At 46.8% G+C, this 16097-nt stretch overlaps 1 protein-coding gene across 6 annotated transcripts in view; it reads right to left on the reverse strand.

Moving 5' to 3' along the window:
• Nucleotides 1–612: 612 nt before the first annotated feature.
• LOC147466161 (uncharacterized) overlaps nucleotides 613–16097 on the reverse strand; it is a 29250-nt gene continuing 13765 nt past the window's right edge. Inside the window, exons 3-20 of one of the 6 annotated variants that reach the window (XM_086524484.1) lie at nucleotides 8206–8317; nucleotides 7855–7952; nucleotides 5814–5910; nucleotides 5642–5731; nucleotides 5497–5559; nucleotides 3574–3648; nucleotides 3319–3384; nucleotides 3159–3236; nucleotides 2699–2806; nucleotides 2522–2599; nucleotides 2242–2361; nucleotides 2086–2129; nucleotides 1948–2005; nucleotides 1735–1857; nucleotides 1562–1633; nucleotides 1456–1485; nucleotides 1406–1411; nucleotides 613–1307 (exon numbers count right to left, since the gene is read on the reverse strand). In XM_086524484.1, the coding sequence (XP_086380610.1) occupies nucleotides 1257–1307; nucleotides 1406–1411; nucleotides 1456–1485; nucleotides 1562–1633; nucleotides 1735–1857; nucleotides 1948–2005; nucleotides 2086–2129; nucleotides 2242–2361; nucleotides 2522–2599; nucleotides 2699–2806; nucleotides 3159–3236; nucleotides 3319–3384; nucleotides 3574–3648; nucleotides 5497–5559; nucleotides 5642–5731; nucleotides 5814–5910; nucleotides 7855–7952; nucleotides 8206–8317 (1369 nt within the window). In that variant the 3' untranslated portion in view covers nucleotides 613–1256. Of the gene's footprint in view, nucleotides 1486–1561; nucleotides 1651–1734; nucleotides 1858–1947; nucleotides 2006–2085; nucleotides 2130–2241; nucleotides 2362–2521; nucleotides 2600–2698; nucleotides 2807–3158; nucleotides 3237–3318; nucleotides 3385–3573; nucleotides 3649–5496; nucleotides 5560–5641; nucleotides 5732–5813; nucleotides 5911–7854; nucleotides 7953–8205; nucleotides 8318–16097 lie in introns of all 6 variants that reach the window. The other 5 variants (XR_015189737.1, XM_086524481.1, XM_086524469.1 and 2 more) reach the window with 5 other exon arrangements.

Genomic DNA, 16097 nt, shown 5'->3' on the forward strand with positions numbered 1-16097 from the left:
AGGCGAACGAAAAATTTGCCTCTTCAATCGTACATACAAACATGTCAAGTCTCACACACTCCTACACGTGGAAGAAAAGGAATGCAAGCATTCGATAGAAAATTCATGCGAATAGAGAAGAAAAAAAGTTTAATTACCACTACACTAAGCTACACTCCAAGCATGGGTGCAATCAAAGCTTGAGCTTGTTACCAAGAAGGTGTAGGTTGGAGGTAGGGCAAATAGCTATTTCACATCACTAGGGTAATCTCCAACAAATGTCAGGGCGGACACTAGCTCAAAATTAGCCCCATACAAAATCTGAAAGATGAGGAGTAGAAAGTGAAGCTCAAGTGAAGTATGATCTCAGCTTCGACTAACAAGAAATTACAAGCTCATCCCCATAGGTCTTGGAAATGTATATTAGAAAACACAAAAGAAAAAAGAGATATCAGTTGAAGCCAGCACCAGCACTCCTCATCCACTCTAGGTCGTTACACACGGCTCGATGTAACACAAAGAGGTAAATAATGATTGATTGCTCAAGTTCAAAGGTTCTCAGTTCATGGAGAACAAAGAAAGCCACAGAAAAGGAAAAGACAAGCAAAGAACTTGTACGAAGGAAGAAGAAAAGACTATCAATGGCCACACCTTCAAACTGAATAGATAAGTACAAGCTGAGTACAAAAAGAGTTTGAGCCTGCCTTAGTACACAGTCACTATTTCTAGGCTCAAAGCAACAAAGGCAGCAGTCGAGACAACTCCACTTGCTACCACTTATCCCTCAGATATGATTGTCACAACAGCCAACGGTATGAAGATCCAGGAGAACTGTTGCTGTCGTTGCAAATGCAGACTTACACCTTACATATGAGAGCTTTGCAGGTGGACATAATGTTGATGCACAAGCACCCACACTCCATAAAACTTGAGCCATGTTCAGCTCGTATGCTGCTTATGCTAATGTTTTGCTATAGGAGGATCATAAAGGGTTGACACACCCAACTAAACAGCAATGCTACTATAGGTTTACAAAGTCAACAAGATTTGACTTAATGTCCAGAGCGATACGCCCTCGGAAAAGTTCAGATGTTACAACTTAATGTGGCCCATTTTGATATGGGTGGAGTTTTACAAAAGTCAACATGGTCGCTTCCTTCGAAGAACAGTTACATGCAATTCAGCATTACAAACATGGCTGAGGAGGGAGGAAAAGCTCAGTGACAGAGCACGGCATCAGCTCTTCCGCCATAGCACAAAGCTCGTATAGGATCATGTTAGCCATAGAAAAACCACACACAGCCCTCAGGAACCCTGTACAAGGGCCGCTGTTCAATGTGCAGTAAAAGAATCAGGACCCTGTATGGCGCCCAACTTAACCTTCCACAAAATGCAAAACACGCCATTGACCCCATCTGATTGTCACCTTGTTCTGCCAAGAACGCGCTGATCTTTTAACCACCTCAATTACAGAACTTGAGCATCTTGTCGCAAATCCTCAGAGCTCTGTCAAGAAACATAACATCCATAAGGAACCTACTCACAAGCAGGCATCTAATCGCACTCTCTCAAAATCATTTACATTGAAGACCACCCCATTAACCCTGCCAGGAGCCCAGGATTTCAATGTGCTTGCCCATGATGCTTGCTCTTCCTGCAAAGAAACGGCCTCTAAACACGTCTTGAATCAAAGTCACTGACTATTAGTGAGCTTAAAGCCAGGGATAAAAATAAAGAGTTGAAACTATTGTAAACCTCATATTTGAGCTTAGCTTTATCCATCTCAGACCGCTCCTTGTCAAGCTCTATGGCCATCTTCCGCAGAGCTGATCTCTCTGCAGCCAACTCCTTCGTTCTCTCTTGCAGCACTGCCCTATTCTAATGAAACCAACGGAAGGCTTACTTATTAGAGGCAAAGCAAAAATAATGAATTATGCAATTATAGCCCATAAAGACAAGATAATCTACCTCCTCAGCTGAGGAAAGAATCCCCTCGCGTTCAACACCTAGATGCCCTACAACCCCTCTTAACAATGACAAAGACAAGCATTATGACATCATCCAACAGAAAGATGCTACTGAAAATCGTATAGGAACAACGAATACCTTGAATTATCTTTCTTTATAGCATGTTTGCTCATAATAGATGCCTGGTAATTTAATTAAAGGAACCAAAAGCTATCAGTCTTCTAGCACAGTCTGCCCTCTTCAAACTCTTATAAAGAGTGTCCATAGGGACTGAACACAAGTGTCAAAGAACACCTGCTCTTGAATAATACTGCGGGCCTCCACAAGCTGAGCCTCAAGCTCAAGTTCCCGTTCACTTGCTTCACAAGCCATCTCTGAGCTTTTCTGAGTGTCTTGAAGCTCTAGTATACGCTCCTGTTCAGAGAGATGTTATCTTCAGATAAGCATTCACCCCTTTTCCAGAAAGATTGACTACTACTTTACAGTTGAATACCCAACACAGCTAGATTGCTTCTGTGAAGGATCTGAACTGTTGGACTGATGGCATTGTTTTCTGTTGGTTGACAAGTTTTACCTTTATCGATGCCATCTTTACTCGTAAACTTTGCTCAATTTGATCTCGAGCCATATGAAATGGAAGATCAAAGATATCCTGTTTGCAGTAACAAACAAAGACGATTTACTCTAAACTTTTGGTGAAGGCAATTGCAAACAATTTAAATGCGATTGATTTGAAAGACCTATGATTTACCGTGCGCCCTCCAAGCGGAGTAGGTGGAGGCTCAATGTCAGAGATACCATTAGAACCACCATTTTTCGATGCACAGCTTGATGCATTCAGAAAATCACGCATTTCCATCTGCAATATCAAAAGACCTTAAATTTCAATCTGCAATGAAAATGACTCAAACGAAACCATCAAATGATACATAGTAAAGCTTCCCTCGATCTTCAACAAATCTTGAAACCATAAGCTGACCAGATTATAGTACGTTACCTATAACATGTACAACATTTTTTCACGCAACACTACAAGCTTGGACACTGACACATCATACTATCAAGGAAATTTGATAATCATAGAGTTTATACACACAAAATAACACCAGTGAAAAGATGGTTCAGTCTCTTGAAACCTCCAAACTAGCAAGTACCCACCTATCAATGGAATTTCTTGACAGGTTTCCGTGATACTGACTTGGAATATATACCTGTGTAGTACGTAGCACAGCCCGAAGTTCAGCATTCTCTGTCATCAGCTCTTGCTTTTTTGCCTCATATGCATCTACCTGTTTAATTAGGTGAAGCTTTCAAGTGCTGAGCACGATCTTACGAAGAAAAGGCTGAGTTTTGTGAAACATCCTGGCTTACTATCATTTTGTAGAAATCACCATCAGCTTTCTTCCCATTCCAAGTCCCACGCTGCCGCCCTTCTTTCTGAAATCAACGTTACAACCACCATAAGTTATTCCTTCATCTTGGACATCCCAGTCCACAGATTAGCCAAAACCAAGCCTTTATAACCAGGCTTTTGATTGTCTTCCCTCACCTTCCCTTCTAGCCTCTAAGGCCCCTTCCCTGCCGACTACAACGTCCCCTACAACAAGAAAGCATAACTATGTTTACCTGCAGCAAGTTCAGAATTTCCATGCTTGCCTTCGATTCTTTTTTCTTCTCCATCAACACCTGATTCAGCTTCTCCTGTCCATCCAAGAATTCCGCATGTAAACCAGAATATTTAACAGGGATTTTCCCACAAAGTCACAGAACCACGGTCCACCTAGCCATAAAAGTTACTCGACAGCAGGCATACCCCATTTACAAAGGGTTACTGGGATGAATGAGGAAACATTTTCCATGTTCTATCTACTTTCTTTCTAGGAATATCCCAAAGACGTTTCAGACGAGCACTTATCCCTTTTTTTTGTCATTGCCATAGGGCACCTTGTTCAATCGCCAAATACAGTTAACAAGCCCTGGGATATGAGACAGAGCAGGGTAGCCTTGCGATCAAGGCGGGACAAGAGTTCCTGAGACCTGATTTCTCAACAGCAGTTTGGACACAGGGGAGAGACTATCAGTAGCCTTGGCGTATGATTTGTATGGCTGGCCCAATGCTTCATCTTTAAGGGCCGACCAGAGCCTCCCACAGTGACAGTGCGTGCTTTCTGGCCGGAGTTGATTCACACTCTCCAAGGACAGCATGCTGGCATGCAGAGCAGCTTCGATAAGGGCTGAGAGATGATGCCGAGAATTTATTCAGCTGTGGCAGCCTTGATCTTTCTTTATAGTGGACCACGGCATCCACTTGCACTGCAGGCCACCTGTGTGGCCCCCGTGAACCCTCTTGATAGGGGAGATGCAGCCTGCTGGAGAGACTAAAACCTTAATACAAGAATCTTTTCTTTGCCAAAAGAAAAAAGAAAATTTGAATCCACGCATCTTGGTTTCCATCTTACTACAGCCAAACTTTTCCACAGTTAATGGATGTATTATACTACGTTAGAATGGCGCACAGTGCAATGAGACACGAGAGAAAAATAGAGAGGTGGACAAAACCACGCTTCAGGGTGCAGCTTACACAACTAGCTCAAGGCATCCTCCATTTTACTGCAGCCACACTTGTCCACAGGTCACGGATGTCTTATACTAGGCAGTGAGAGAAAAGTAGAGAGGTGGACAAACCTAGCTTGAGGTTACACAACTAGCTCAAGGAAAGCCTTCAATCAACGAGTCAATCAAGTGGGCTTTTACTCGAAACACGCAGCATCAAGGAGGAGTTAGAAGTAAAATAGGGCTGTGACAAGCAAGTTGGAGAGCTTGCAGGCCTTTTGATCTGCTGGAATTCAAGATGGAGAATCTACCGTCCACTTATGTAAAGAAGCCTTTGAAACCTGAATCATCATCGTACTGCTGGTAAACATTAGTCAAATGTTTACTCTGTTTGTTGTTCACATAACCTCATTGCATTATAGCAACACCTCAAAAAATATATGTTAGCTTCACCCAAACAAAAGGGCAAAAGCTAATAGAAAAACCTGACTTTTACATTTCTGCACACTTGAATGTCCAATTACAACACTAGTCTTCGCTGTTAACTCAGAAGGATACTTGCACAATTGAAGGGCAAGATCTTCTTAAAATCAGTTTAGCACTTGATGTGTAAAGATTGGATTGATGTAATCAATATCCAAACTAGGTTGTTCTTCTCTAGTAGATCAACACAACATAAAGTTTGATAGATTATATTTGCATCACTTTCCAAATAGGACACATGTTGAAACCAAATTAACCAAACCACAACAAGTAAGATATGGTCTGCAAATACAACTATTCTCAGCCAGAACATCCCTTAACAAGAAACAACCAGCTCTACAAACCAGAGTGGAACAACAATTGTTTCGTTTAAGCAGTGGAAAAGAAGGCATAACCAATGACATGCCAAGTAAAGAAACATTGTGCCCAAGAGAAAAAACTTGTGTGCCCTTCATAAGTTTCGACCCAATTTATAACTAAACATCAACAAAAACAATGAGTAGCACGAAATACCTGCAGCTTCATGTAATCCTTCTCCTTTTTCTTCATTTCATGGATTTGCTGTGTCCGTACTTGCTGAAGAGAAACAAAAAAGGTTCCAAACAGAAAACACGGAACTTGTTTAAAGCAACCTCTTCCGTCAGAAGATACAACGCACCTGATTTCCAATGGCCATGCGTTGAAACTCATCCCGTTCCTGTTGTAGCTTTTCAATCTGCGCTTTGGTTGCGGCTGCTGCTTTTTGCTCCTAATTTAGATAAATCAGGGTGATTGTCAGAGTTCGAAAGACATTTCAGAACAGATAATCTATTGTATGCACAGAAGCATACCGCCCGAGTGAGAGCAGACAATTCGCGCTCCTTTGCAGAAAGTTGAGCTTCTAACCGCTCAACCTTTGCCTCCAGCCGAGCCATATCAGAAAGCAGCCTGTAAAGTGACTACTGCTCATCAGTCACACATCAAAGTACGAAAAATAAACAGCCACTGCATAAGAATTTGTGGTACATAAGAGTTCCCAACAACCAAAGTTTTAATTCAGAACAAAAGAGAGTTCATAACTATTTAAAAGATACTTTCATCGTACAAAAACAAAAAGAAACGCTGGAAGGAATAAATTTAGCAGACATCAAGTGCTAATGCACCATGACACTTGTCCACTATGATATGAAGGAATCAAACCAAATAGGCCACCATAATACCATCCAACAAACATAGATACACATTAAGGGAGCTTGACAAATTTATTTAATATATTTGATAAACACTACAGATCTTGAAACAATGACATAAATAACAATTTAAATCCTACATCTTCAACACTTACCACCGTGCTCTGTTTACTTCCACTGCTTCTCCATACAATCAAAGAAAAAGATGCTATATGTTCAACAATTTAACTGTGTAAGCTTACTTTCACAAACATGAAATGCATGCAAACAACCACGTATTACCTTGAGATTGGCCTTTTACCCTACATTAATACCAAGTCCACCAATATTTTACATATTATGATAAGTAGCCAACGATCAACAAGAAGTATCATGTTGAAGGGAATCCAATCACAAGTTACCTAATAATAGCAATCTTTGCCCATCAACATCTATAGGGAGAACGGCTTCATTTAAAAACAGACTACCTTAATCACATCACTATGGATTCAACGATAAGTATAGTTCAACAATTTAACTGTGTAAGCTTACTTTCACAAACATGAAATGCATGCAAGCAACCACGTATTACCTTGAGATTGGCCTTTTACCCTACATTAATACCAAGTCCACCAATATTTTACATATTATGACAAGTAGCCAACGATCAACAAGAAGTATCATGTCGAAGGGAATCCAATCACAAGTTACCTAATAATAGCAATCTTTGCCCATCAACATCTATAGGGAGAACGGCTTCATTTAAAAACAGACTACCTTAATCACATCACTATGGATTCAAATAAGTAAAATCAGCTGCATTATATCTGTGTTTCTTGCATGCCTCGGGAAGGTATCAATACTTGACCAAAATCAGGAGTCCATTGAAATGTCATTCTTGACCTTATCCTTCTGGAAACATAAATACCATGTGCACCAAGTCATAGAATTTTTTTCCCAGTCAAGATCGCCACCCCAAATCGTGCAAGAAGCTTCTAACAGAAAAAAGTGTGTCAAAGGTAATTCATAACACAAAGTAACAATACCGAGCCGAAAACGTCAAGGATAGCTCTACCAACCTTCATCCTCTTAACTTCAAACACCTGCCCTACAAAGAGGCCACCTTCTGCAACACAAAATGTTGAGCGTACTAACAGCCACACTAGAAGTGTATGCAAATACTGACAGCCACAATACCTTCCATGCCTCAAGAGAGATTGAAACAAACCAAAATCATCCAAAAGACCTTTTCCAACGTTGCAACAAGAAGCCAACTTGGCAAACGCTGCCCTAAATAGAAAAGATGAAACTTCAAAGGAATTGTATGTTGCTAGCAAGCACCAAACTCAGGTTGCTTCTGATAAAAATAGGTTTTTGATCGAAAAATATCGCCTGCATGACCGTAATTTTGAAAAGAAAGAATAGACAAAAAGTTTTTACATTACATGACCCTGAGTTTCTCAAACATGAAGATTACCAAACATAGAAAATACCCTTTTTTCAACAAGTCTGACAGCTAAAGTCTAGTGGAGGCCTCATTACCATTTCCAAGTTCTTCTATCTAGCTTGTCAAAGCCCCACATTGTTGAATAAATGCACTACAGATGACACTCATGCACCATGAAGTGCACATAAACATATCATTGACTTACACAGTCGTGAGTAAAATTTCTTTGAACCACTTGTATAGCAATAACAGAAAACAGACAAGCAAAAAACTGACCTTTGCCTTTGATCATTGGAAGAGTCCCTGAACTCAATATCTCTTTGGCGTTGTTGCAACAGAGCATAGATACAATTGCAGCTACGCACAACAGATGCCTGAAACACATAACCCAGCACCCACACAAACTTTAACCTAGAATCCTGATGACAAACTGAGAACCACAACAACAAAGCCATTACTTGAATTAGAAAAGGTAGCAATATAGGAAAAGATTTGGATAAGTTTACAAGCCACAGAAGAATGCATAATTCAGAAACTTCCGATGTAAGATTTTCCAGCCTTGGCAAAAGAATCTTCACTTGAACAAAGCACAGAAAATGACAAGAAAGACAGAACAGGGAAACCTACAGGGCTGTTTGAGAGCAAATCAAGTGCTGCAGGGAATCCGAATGTAACCAGAGACTGGTTGAGATATTTGATGCAATGATCCAGATTGTTGGAATCTGCAAAGGTGATATCACTGCAAAGAAAGTATAAATGTAAAAGCATATGTTGGTGGCTGCTGGCTAAAGGACAAAAACTCGACCCATGAAATCCTTTTCAACTCAAAACAGTTCTAGAAGAAGGCAATGTCCAAACAAATCGATCCCATCAAATCTCTACCATAATAATGAATGGTATCCTTCTACCATCTCCGAATCCAAATCTCTGACTCTACATGCTCAGATCTGTCGTTCTCTTTAGCAAAACTCCATCTCTTCACCAAGATCTACCCATCTATATTGAAAATTGTTCTCTCCATTAGCATGGAAAACCACAGAAGCTAATACTTTTACCCAGGGAAACCCTAGGAACAGGGATCCTGCCTCATGCCAGCCTACCAAATGGACAAATGCATGACTCATACCGCCGGAAAAGGAACATCTACCTCAAACACAGCTGGGCATAGCCACAAAACAGCCTCACTCCCTAAAGTACTCCTTGGAGATACTGGAACCACCACAGGACAAAAGATGAAACTCTCACACCCCTTCTCAGCTCCTGAACGAATCCAAGGGAGCTTGCATGAAAAAATAATGTTGCCTGTGGTAGACATTTGGTGAAGATTATCAACAAGGTTATCTAACATAAAGCAGTAGTCAAGTTGAATAGTATCATCCAAAGTCTTTTCACAAACAGAGGATACGAAGGCTCGCTACTGCTGTGCGCTTCCCCCCTCGCCATCGCTGACCCTCTCCCCCCCCCCCCCCCGGCTCCTTTGCCCTCGCGCGCCAGCCCGCCCCCCCCCCCCCCCCCATCCCGCTGCCGCCACTGCCCGCCTCCCCTCAGACCGCCTGCCGCAGCCCTCCATCTCCACACGCCTGTGTTAGTCTTCACGCCCCCCCTTTCCTACACAGCAGCAGACAAAAATGGAGGCTCATGCTCCATCCCAAAGGGACTCCTCAGAAGCCCCCTCGCCCGACCCTGCAGAGCCCACCATCAGACTTGCTCTTTCACTTACAAAGCGAGTGAGCCTCGCACCAGAGGTGGAGTGCCTCCAGGCGACCTCCATCATCTGCAAGATTCTCGGCACCAGACCCAGCAGAGGAGAGTTGTGTGATCTTCTCCAGGCCCGCCTTCTCGCAGAGGTGGGCAAGATCTTGGATGTTCAGTTCCTCGGACGCGGCTACTATCAGATAGAGTTTGAGACTTCCGAGATGGTGTCCAAGGCAGAGTTACCGGGGAACGCCCCCTAGCCCCCGTTCCGGCGTTCCGAGGGACAGTTCCCTTCCCGAACGTTCCGAAGCGTCCCGGAACGTTTGACGTTTCGGGTGGCTAGTGCAAACCGGAACGGCCGTTCCGGAATGCCCACGGAACGGCCAACGGCTACAAACAAATTTGGCAAAAATTGAAAAAATGTGCAATGTCTCAAGGACTCATAAAATGCACCCCCCTCCCCCTTTCTCTCCACAAGCTAATCCTCAAGGCTCAAGCTCTCTCCCTCTCACACTCTCAAGATCTCTCCCTCTCAAGACTCACTCTCTCAAGGCTCAAGGCTTCACGCCTTCAAGCTCTCTTCCTCTCCCTCCCACTCTCTCAAATCTCTCTCTCTCTCTCTCTCTCTCTCTCTCTCTCTCTCTCTCTCTCTCTCCATCATCATCTAGTCATAGCAAGGTTGAATGGTCTTCAAAACGAGTTTTTTGTGAGTATTACAGTCAAAGCACTCTAATACTCCTTGTATTTAAACACAAGGAGCTTAAAAATGCACTATTTGGGTGTTTTTTATACCTCCCGTTCCGCGCCGTTCCCGTTCCGGACCCCTAGCCGTTCCCCCGTTCCGCAGGGATCCCGTCGCCGTTCCCGTTCCGCGTTCCGGGTAACTATGGTCCAAGGTCATCGCGATGAGCCCCTTGACCATCCGAGCAGTTCGAGCCCACTTTCGACAGTGGAGACATGGTTTTGACCCAGCTTCAGATGTTCTGGTAGAGGAGGCCGACCTTCCCATCTCCGTCTGCTTTCCTGGTTTGAGGAGGGAGTACCTACCACTTTTGGCCAGGATAGGCTCACAGATTGGGACTGTCCTGGAGACACCTTGCAAGGCAGCCGGCTTCCCTCAGTACGTGTTTTGGTTAGGGACACCCACACTCTTACGAAGGTCATCTTTCTTCCTCGGGTGAGTGGGGGTTGGTTCCGACAGAGAGTGGAGCATTTGGGCCTCTCGAACCAGTGTTTCATTTGTCGACAGATGGGCCATCTTGCGAAGGCATGTCCACGGAGGAGGCCCCAACCTACACCACAAGCCCAGGCCCAGCCCTCAAGGGCTGGTCAGTAGCAGCAGCAGCAGGCAGAGACAGAGTACGCAAGCAGAGCCACCCTCTGAGCCTAGGGCTCTAGCAGAAGAGGGTTGGCAGCACGTTCGTGGTCGACGTCGGCAAGGGCCACCGCGCCAGCCTGGCACTCAGAGTGGTCCTCGGGACCCTGCCCAACAGCATTGGGTTCCTCAAGAAATCGATTCGACCCTCTTCAACAGGACGAGGTCCCTGCTTCAACCTCCACCTCAACCTCACCCTCGACAACCCCTCCCCCCCCCTCCTCACTGCCCCCCCCCCCCCCCCCCCCCCCCCCCCCCCTCTCCCATCTCCTTCTCCCTCTGCCTCTCCATCTCGCCCTCCTACCTTTGCCGCCCCCCTGCTCCCTCGCCTCCTTCCGCTCCAGTCCCGCAATCGTCCCACGGGGCACGGCCATCCTCGGCTACTAGGAGATCTTTTGGCAGCGCCTTTGCCATGAGTCGCTTGGCGAGAGAGGGACAACCTTTCTTGAGACCCCCTCTTTAGGTGCAGACGTCTCCCTTCGCAGCAGTTCCTCGTGGTCTGACGAGCTTCGACATTCGGCGTCGTTGGGATTTCTTTGCCTACGACTTTACACAGTTGCTCGACAACCCCTCACCAGACCTTGAGGAAGCCTGCTTCAGAGTTCATGTGATGTTCCTTGCAGCTAGGGGGATAGAGGCCTTGGACTCAGCAGTTGGCTTCTCTTTTCCCCTATGTGGCAGGGACCAAGCTAAGTGGACTATAGACTCAATGTTAGAGTGGCTGCAGACACAGGCCCTTGAGTTCTTTCATCACAAGGTAGACCTAGGGGTTACAGACTTGCTTCAAACTCTGTGGCCATTGGCCAAGTTTGTTGTGACACCTCCAGACGCATCAGGATGTAGACACATTGTGGTTTAATTTTTTACTGACACGCAGAGCCCGCCATGCTATGTACACATACATGAGGACTCCTGGACAGAGGAGGTTGCTTTACGCACGGCTCAGTCTACTTGGGCTTGGGCTAGACACTCTTTGCAGTCACGCCTATCTCAAGGACGCTCGGATGCGGATTACTCCCCATCCAAGCTTGCCTCGAAGATAGCACGTTTAGCTGCGACAGCATCAGTTCTCTCTCGCTCCCCATGAGGATCGTCTCACGGAACGTACAAGGATTAGGTGGGCCCCAGTTTCAGCATCAAAGGGGCCGACTGCGTCAGGAGCTTCAGCGATGCCTTGTGGGAGGAGAGATTGACCTTCTTAAGCTACACGAGCATCATCTGTGTGAGAGCCGCATTAGACATTGTGGTCAGCTTTTGCATGGACGATATGAGACTTTTTGGTTAGCTGCATTTGGACCTGGAGGCATCCAGGGCGGGATATGTATGACTATTGCGGATTCTTTGCAGCAAGCCATTGTGGGCAGAGGGATTTTTGTGCCAGGCAGGGTTCAATGGATCACTATGCAGGTTCGGGGTGTCTCATGGGCTTCCTGAACATCTATGGGCCCAATGTGGCGAGTACTCGTGTAGAGTTTTGGTCTCAGATTGTTGAGTCTCTGCCGCAGGCAAAGCAATGGTGCATAGGGAGGGACTTCAACATGTTGGAGGACCCCTCTGACAAGATTGGTGGTAGCCATACTACTATGCATGAAGTTGAGATGGGAGCTTGGGAGAGGTTTTGTATGACTGCGGGTTTCAGATGTGTAGCAGCACTCTAGCTTTGGGAGGCCTCCAGACAACCTGGCCTTCTCTCGTTCGGACTGCAAAGTGGGAGGCATGAACCTATCTCGGATAGATCGCTTCTACACTAGTGACCACTTCTGTAACTTGGGTGGGACAGTTGGCATCCTGGGAGGGACTTCCTTTTCGGACCATGCACCAGTGATCCTTACAATGATTGATAGGCAAAGGAGGGGAAGCACATTGCTACGCATCCCTGAGAGGGTCTTGCTGGACTCAACGCTCAGAGAGCGAGTGGAGGCTCTTTGGACAGAGAGCTTGGACATGCAGGATTCTCCCGCTAACAGAGTGGCCTCAAGACTTGCACAGCTTAGTCGTTTCTTTCTTCAGGAGTCTTCGGCTCGCCTAGCTGCAGCGAGAGAGGAGGAGCAACATCTTCGATTGGTATTGCTTCCTTGCAGAGGATGCAAGGGCAACATCCAAACAGTCCTTGGTTGGAGGAGCAGTTACAACAGGCTCGCCAGGAGCTCGTCAGCATAGAGGAGAGGCGCCATGAGTTTGCTTTCCATCGACAGGCATCTCACTGGACCCAGGTGGGTGACAGAGTGACCGGCGCTTTCTTTGAGACAGTGGGACCTCGGCATACGCATGCCAAGGTCAGTCAGTTGAGGAGGCCGGACGGGTCAGTTGCTTCAGAGCCAGAGAACATGCGTGCAGTTGATACTGACTTTTACCGTGAGTTACTGTCTGCAGAACCTCAGTCAGAGCGTCAGGATGCATGTAGAGAGCAAGTGTGAGCACAGATGCCTTGTCTTGTGACTGAGGAGATGCGTCAGAGGCTTGAGCTGCCTCTACAGCTAGAGGAGCTGCACACGGCTCTTAGTGCACTCCCTCGAGGTAGCTGTCCTGGTGAGGATGGCTTGACTCCCAACTTTTTCTTGGAGTACTGGGACTTGCTTGGCTCAGATCTTTGTAGTGCTTTCCAATACATCCTGCACACAGGTGAGATGCCTGACAGCATGAGTGAGGGCTTGATTTACCTCATTCCCAAGGAGGATGGCTCCTTGGATGAGATTCGACACTCACGCCCTATCACCATCCTCAACTCAACCTACAAAATTCTTGCCAAGGCTCTGAGTTTGAGGATTCAACCACTTCTAGAGAGCCTTATACATGGGACTTAGACAGGTTTTGTCAAGGAGCGTAGTATCCTTGACAACGTCTTTACTTTTTGGGAGGCTTCTGCCCTCGCGCGGCTCCGTGGTGAAGATTTGGTGGTTCTTCTTGATTTTGAGAAGGCCTACGACAGAGTTGACTGGGATTTTTTGGAGGGCACTCTACGCAAGATGGGCTTCTCAGATGCTTGGATCAGAGGGGTGTCAGCTTTGTACAGACGGGCACACAGTCAGGTGCTTTTTTCAGGAGGTAGAGGTGATCGTTTCATGCTCACACTTTCGGTCAAACAGAGCTGCCCTCTTGCCCCCTTCCTCTTTCTGTTCTATGCTGAAGTGATGAGCAGGTTTTTGGTTTCACAGCAGGTTGGCTTACGTGGCTTAGCGCTCCCTATCCGGGGAGATGAGCTACTGGACGCTGAGTTTGCAAACGACTCAGCCTTGTACTTGGATGGCCAGGAGGCCAACCTTCACAAGTGTGAGCAGGCTCTTGAGACTATTCTATGCTGAGGCGATGAGCAGGTTTTTGGTTTCACCGCAGGTTGGCTTACGTGGCTTAGCGCTCCCTATCCGGGGAGATGAGCTACTGGACGTTGAGTTTGCAAATGACTCGGCCTTGTACTTGGATGGCCAAGAGGCCAACCTTCACAGGTGTGAGCAGGCTCTTGAGACTTTTTGTTGTGCCTCTGGCGCACTGATCACCTGGAGAAAGACAGTGGCTTTCTCAGTTGGTAGTGCTCCTACGCGTGATCGGATGCTACGTGAGGGTTTCAGGTGGATTCCCTCAGGGACTGCAGTTCGATACTTGGGCTATCAGGTTGGTTTGGACTTGTCGCCCGAGCAGCAGATTGCTCCACTCCTCCTGTCTATCAGGAGGAAGTTGTTACATTGGAGCTCCGCGCGACTTTCTTTGGCAGGCAGAGTAGTAGTGGTCAACCAGGTGTTGTTGGCTACTATGTAGTACATCACTTCTTGTTGGATCTTCTCGAGTTCTTGTATCAGCCAGGTTGAGAGGCTGATCAGGAACTTCCTTTGGTCAGGGCCCTGGGCCAAAGTGGCCTGGCAGGTCATCACTCTTCCTTGTTCTCAGGGAGGGTTGGGGATCATAGACCCAGCACAACAGAGCAGAGCCCTTCTTGAGAAGTTCATCGTCAGAGGACTTCTTCCAGGTGAGGAGCCATGGAAGGAGTTCTTGATTCACGGCTTAGTGCTAGGGTCCCTCAGGCTGGAGGCCCCTGGCGACCCTCGACTCAATGAATTTTCACAGAGATGCGCAGAGTTGGTTTGAGCAGGAGATTGGAGGACTGCTTCGGTGTGAGTCTCCTCCAATCTTGGGAGCAACTGCGACGAGGCCTGGAGCAGCGTCAGCCTACTTGCACAAAGGAGCGCCTGAGACAGCCCCTTGTTTGGAACCCCATGGTTAGCACTCAGAGAGGTCACTTGGTTGGTAGTCGGCCTCATGTTTCCTGGGGTCCCATGGCAGAGAGTCCAGCACGCTCTCTAGGTGACTCGTTACAATTTTCACGCTTGTCAGTGGAGCTTCAGGGCATTCAGCTTACAGGGCATGAGAGGGGTACAAAGCATGTGTCAGGACATCTCAGAGGCAATACCAGCTCAGTGGCTCACACCTCTCGAGTCAGTAGCGCCCAGATGGATGGGAGCCTTCACGCGACTGGAGGTTCTCATCTCAGTTCGGGCTTGCTCAGAGACTATACCCTCTCTGTTTTTCGAGCTACAAGGTGAGGGACGCCTACACCGAGTTGCAATAGAGGTGGCAGAGTGCTGTTTTTAAAGGATCTGGGTGGTGGGCATCTGTGGGAGGACTTGTGTCATAGATCCCGACCCAGCAACTCTTGAGACTGGCCACTGGAGACTGTGGGCTTCGGATAGTTGTCCACTGGCACGAGTACTGTGGGATCCTGGGGAGTGGCTTTGGAGGGACCCTTTCTCCTCTGCAGACCACCCAGGTGTCCCTTTCTTTCATTACACTGTTCGACTAGGACGTCACAGACTGGCAGCGCATAGAGAGGCTCGTCCTGCTACAGCACCTCATTGGCAGGAGGAGGGTCTCACAGCTGAGTTCTTGGCAGCTTTTTGGGAGAGGTTGTGGGACTCCAGACAGCCGAGACGAGTCACTTCGTTCCAGTGGCTGGTTGCACACAAAGCTACAGCAGTTGGGAGTTGGCTTGTACATAGTGGTCTCTCGGCCGCATGTGCAGCTTGTGACCCTCTTGTGGAGAGTCAGTGTCACTGTCTTTGGGACTGTCCTTTGGCACATCAGGTGTAGCTTTGTGTCCTTCGCCTGATGCCAACTCTTTCCACAGCTCGACAATACACTTGGGCGATGGCTGCTTGGTCCACTCTCACGGGCCGGACACTTCAGTTTGAGCTGTCTTCCACCAACAGGATGATAGTGATGCAGGGGGTCGACCTACACTCCAGCCTGCTACAGAGCTTACTCCACAGGAGTGGTGCAGTGAGAGAGAGGAGTGTTGGGAGCTCATCAGTGGCCTGACACTCTGGTTCATCTGGCGGGTCCGCTGCTTCTGCATTTTCGAGTCTCGCCCTGTACCACCAGCAGAGACTGTTCGAGATCTTTGGCTAGAGCTAATCCATACTCTCAGAGGACAATTCGAGAGACTCAAGGGCAGTTCCGA

This window comes from Adiantum capillus-veneris, chromosome 1 (genome assembly GCF_014529385.1).
Source record: "Adiantum capillus-veneris isolate H3 chromosome 1, ASM1452938v2, whole genome shotgun sequence".
NCBI lineage: Eukaryota > Viridiplantae > Streptophyta > Polypodiopsida > Polypodiales > Pteridaceae > Adiantum > Adiantum capillus-veneris.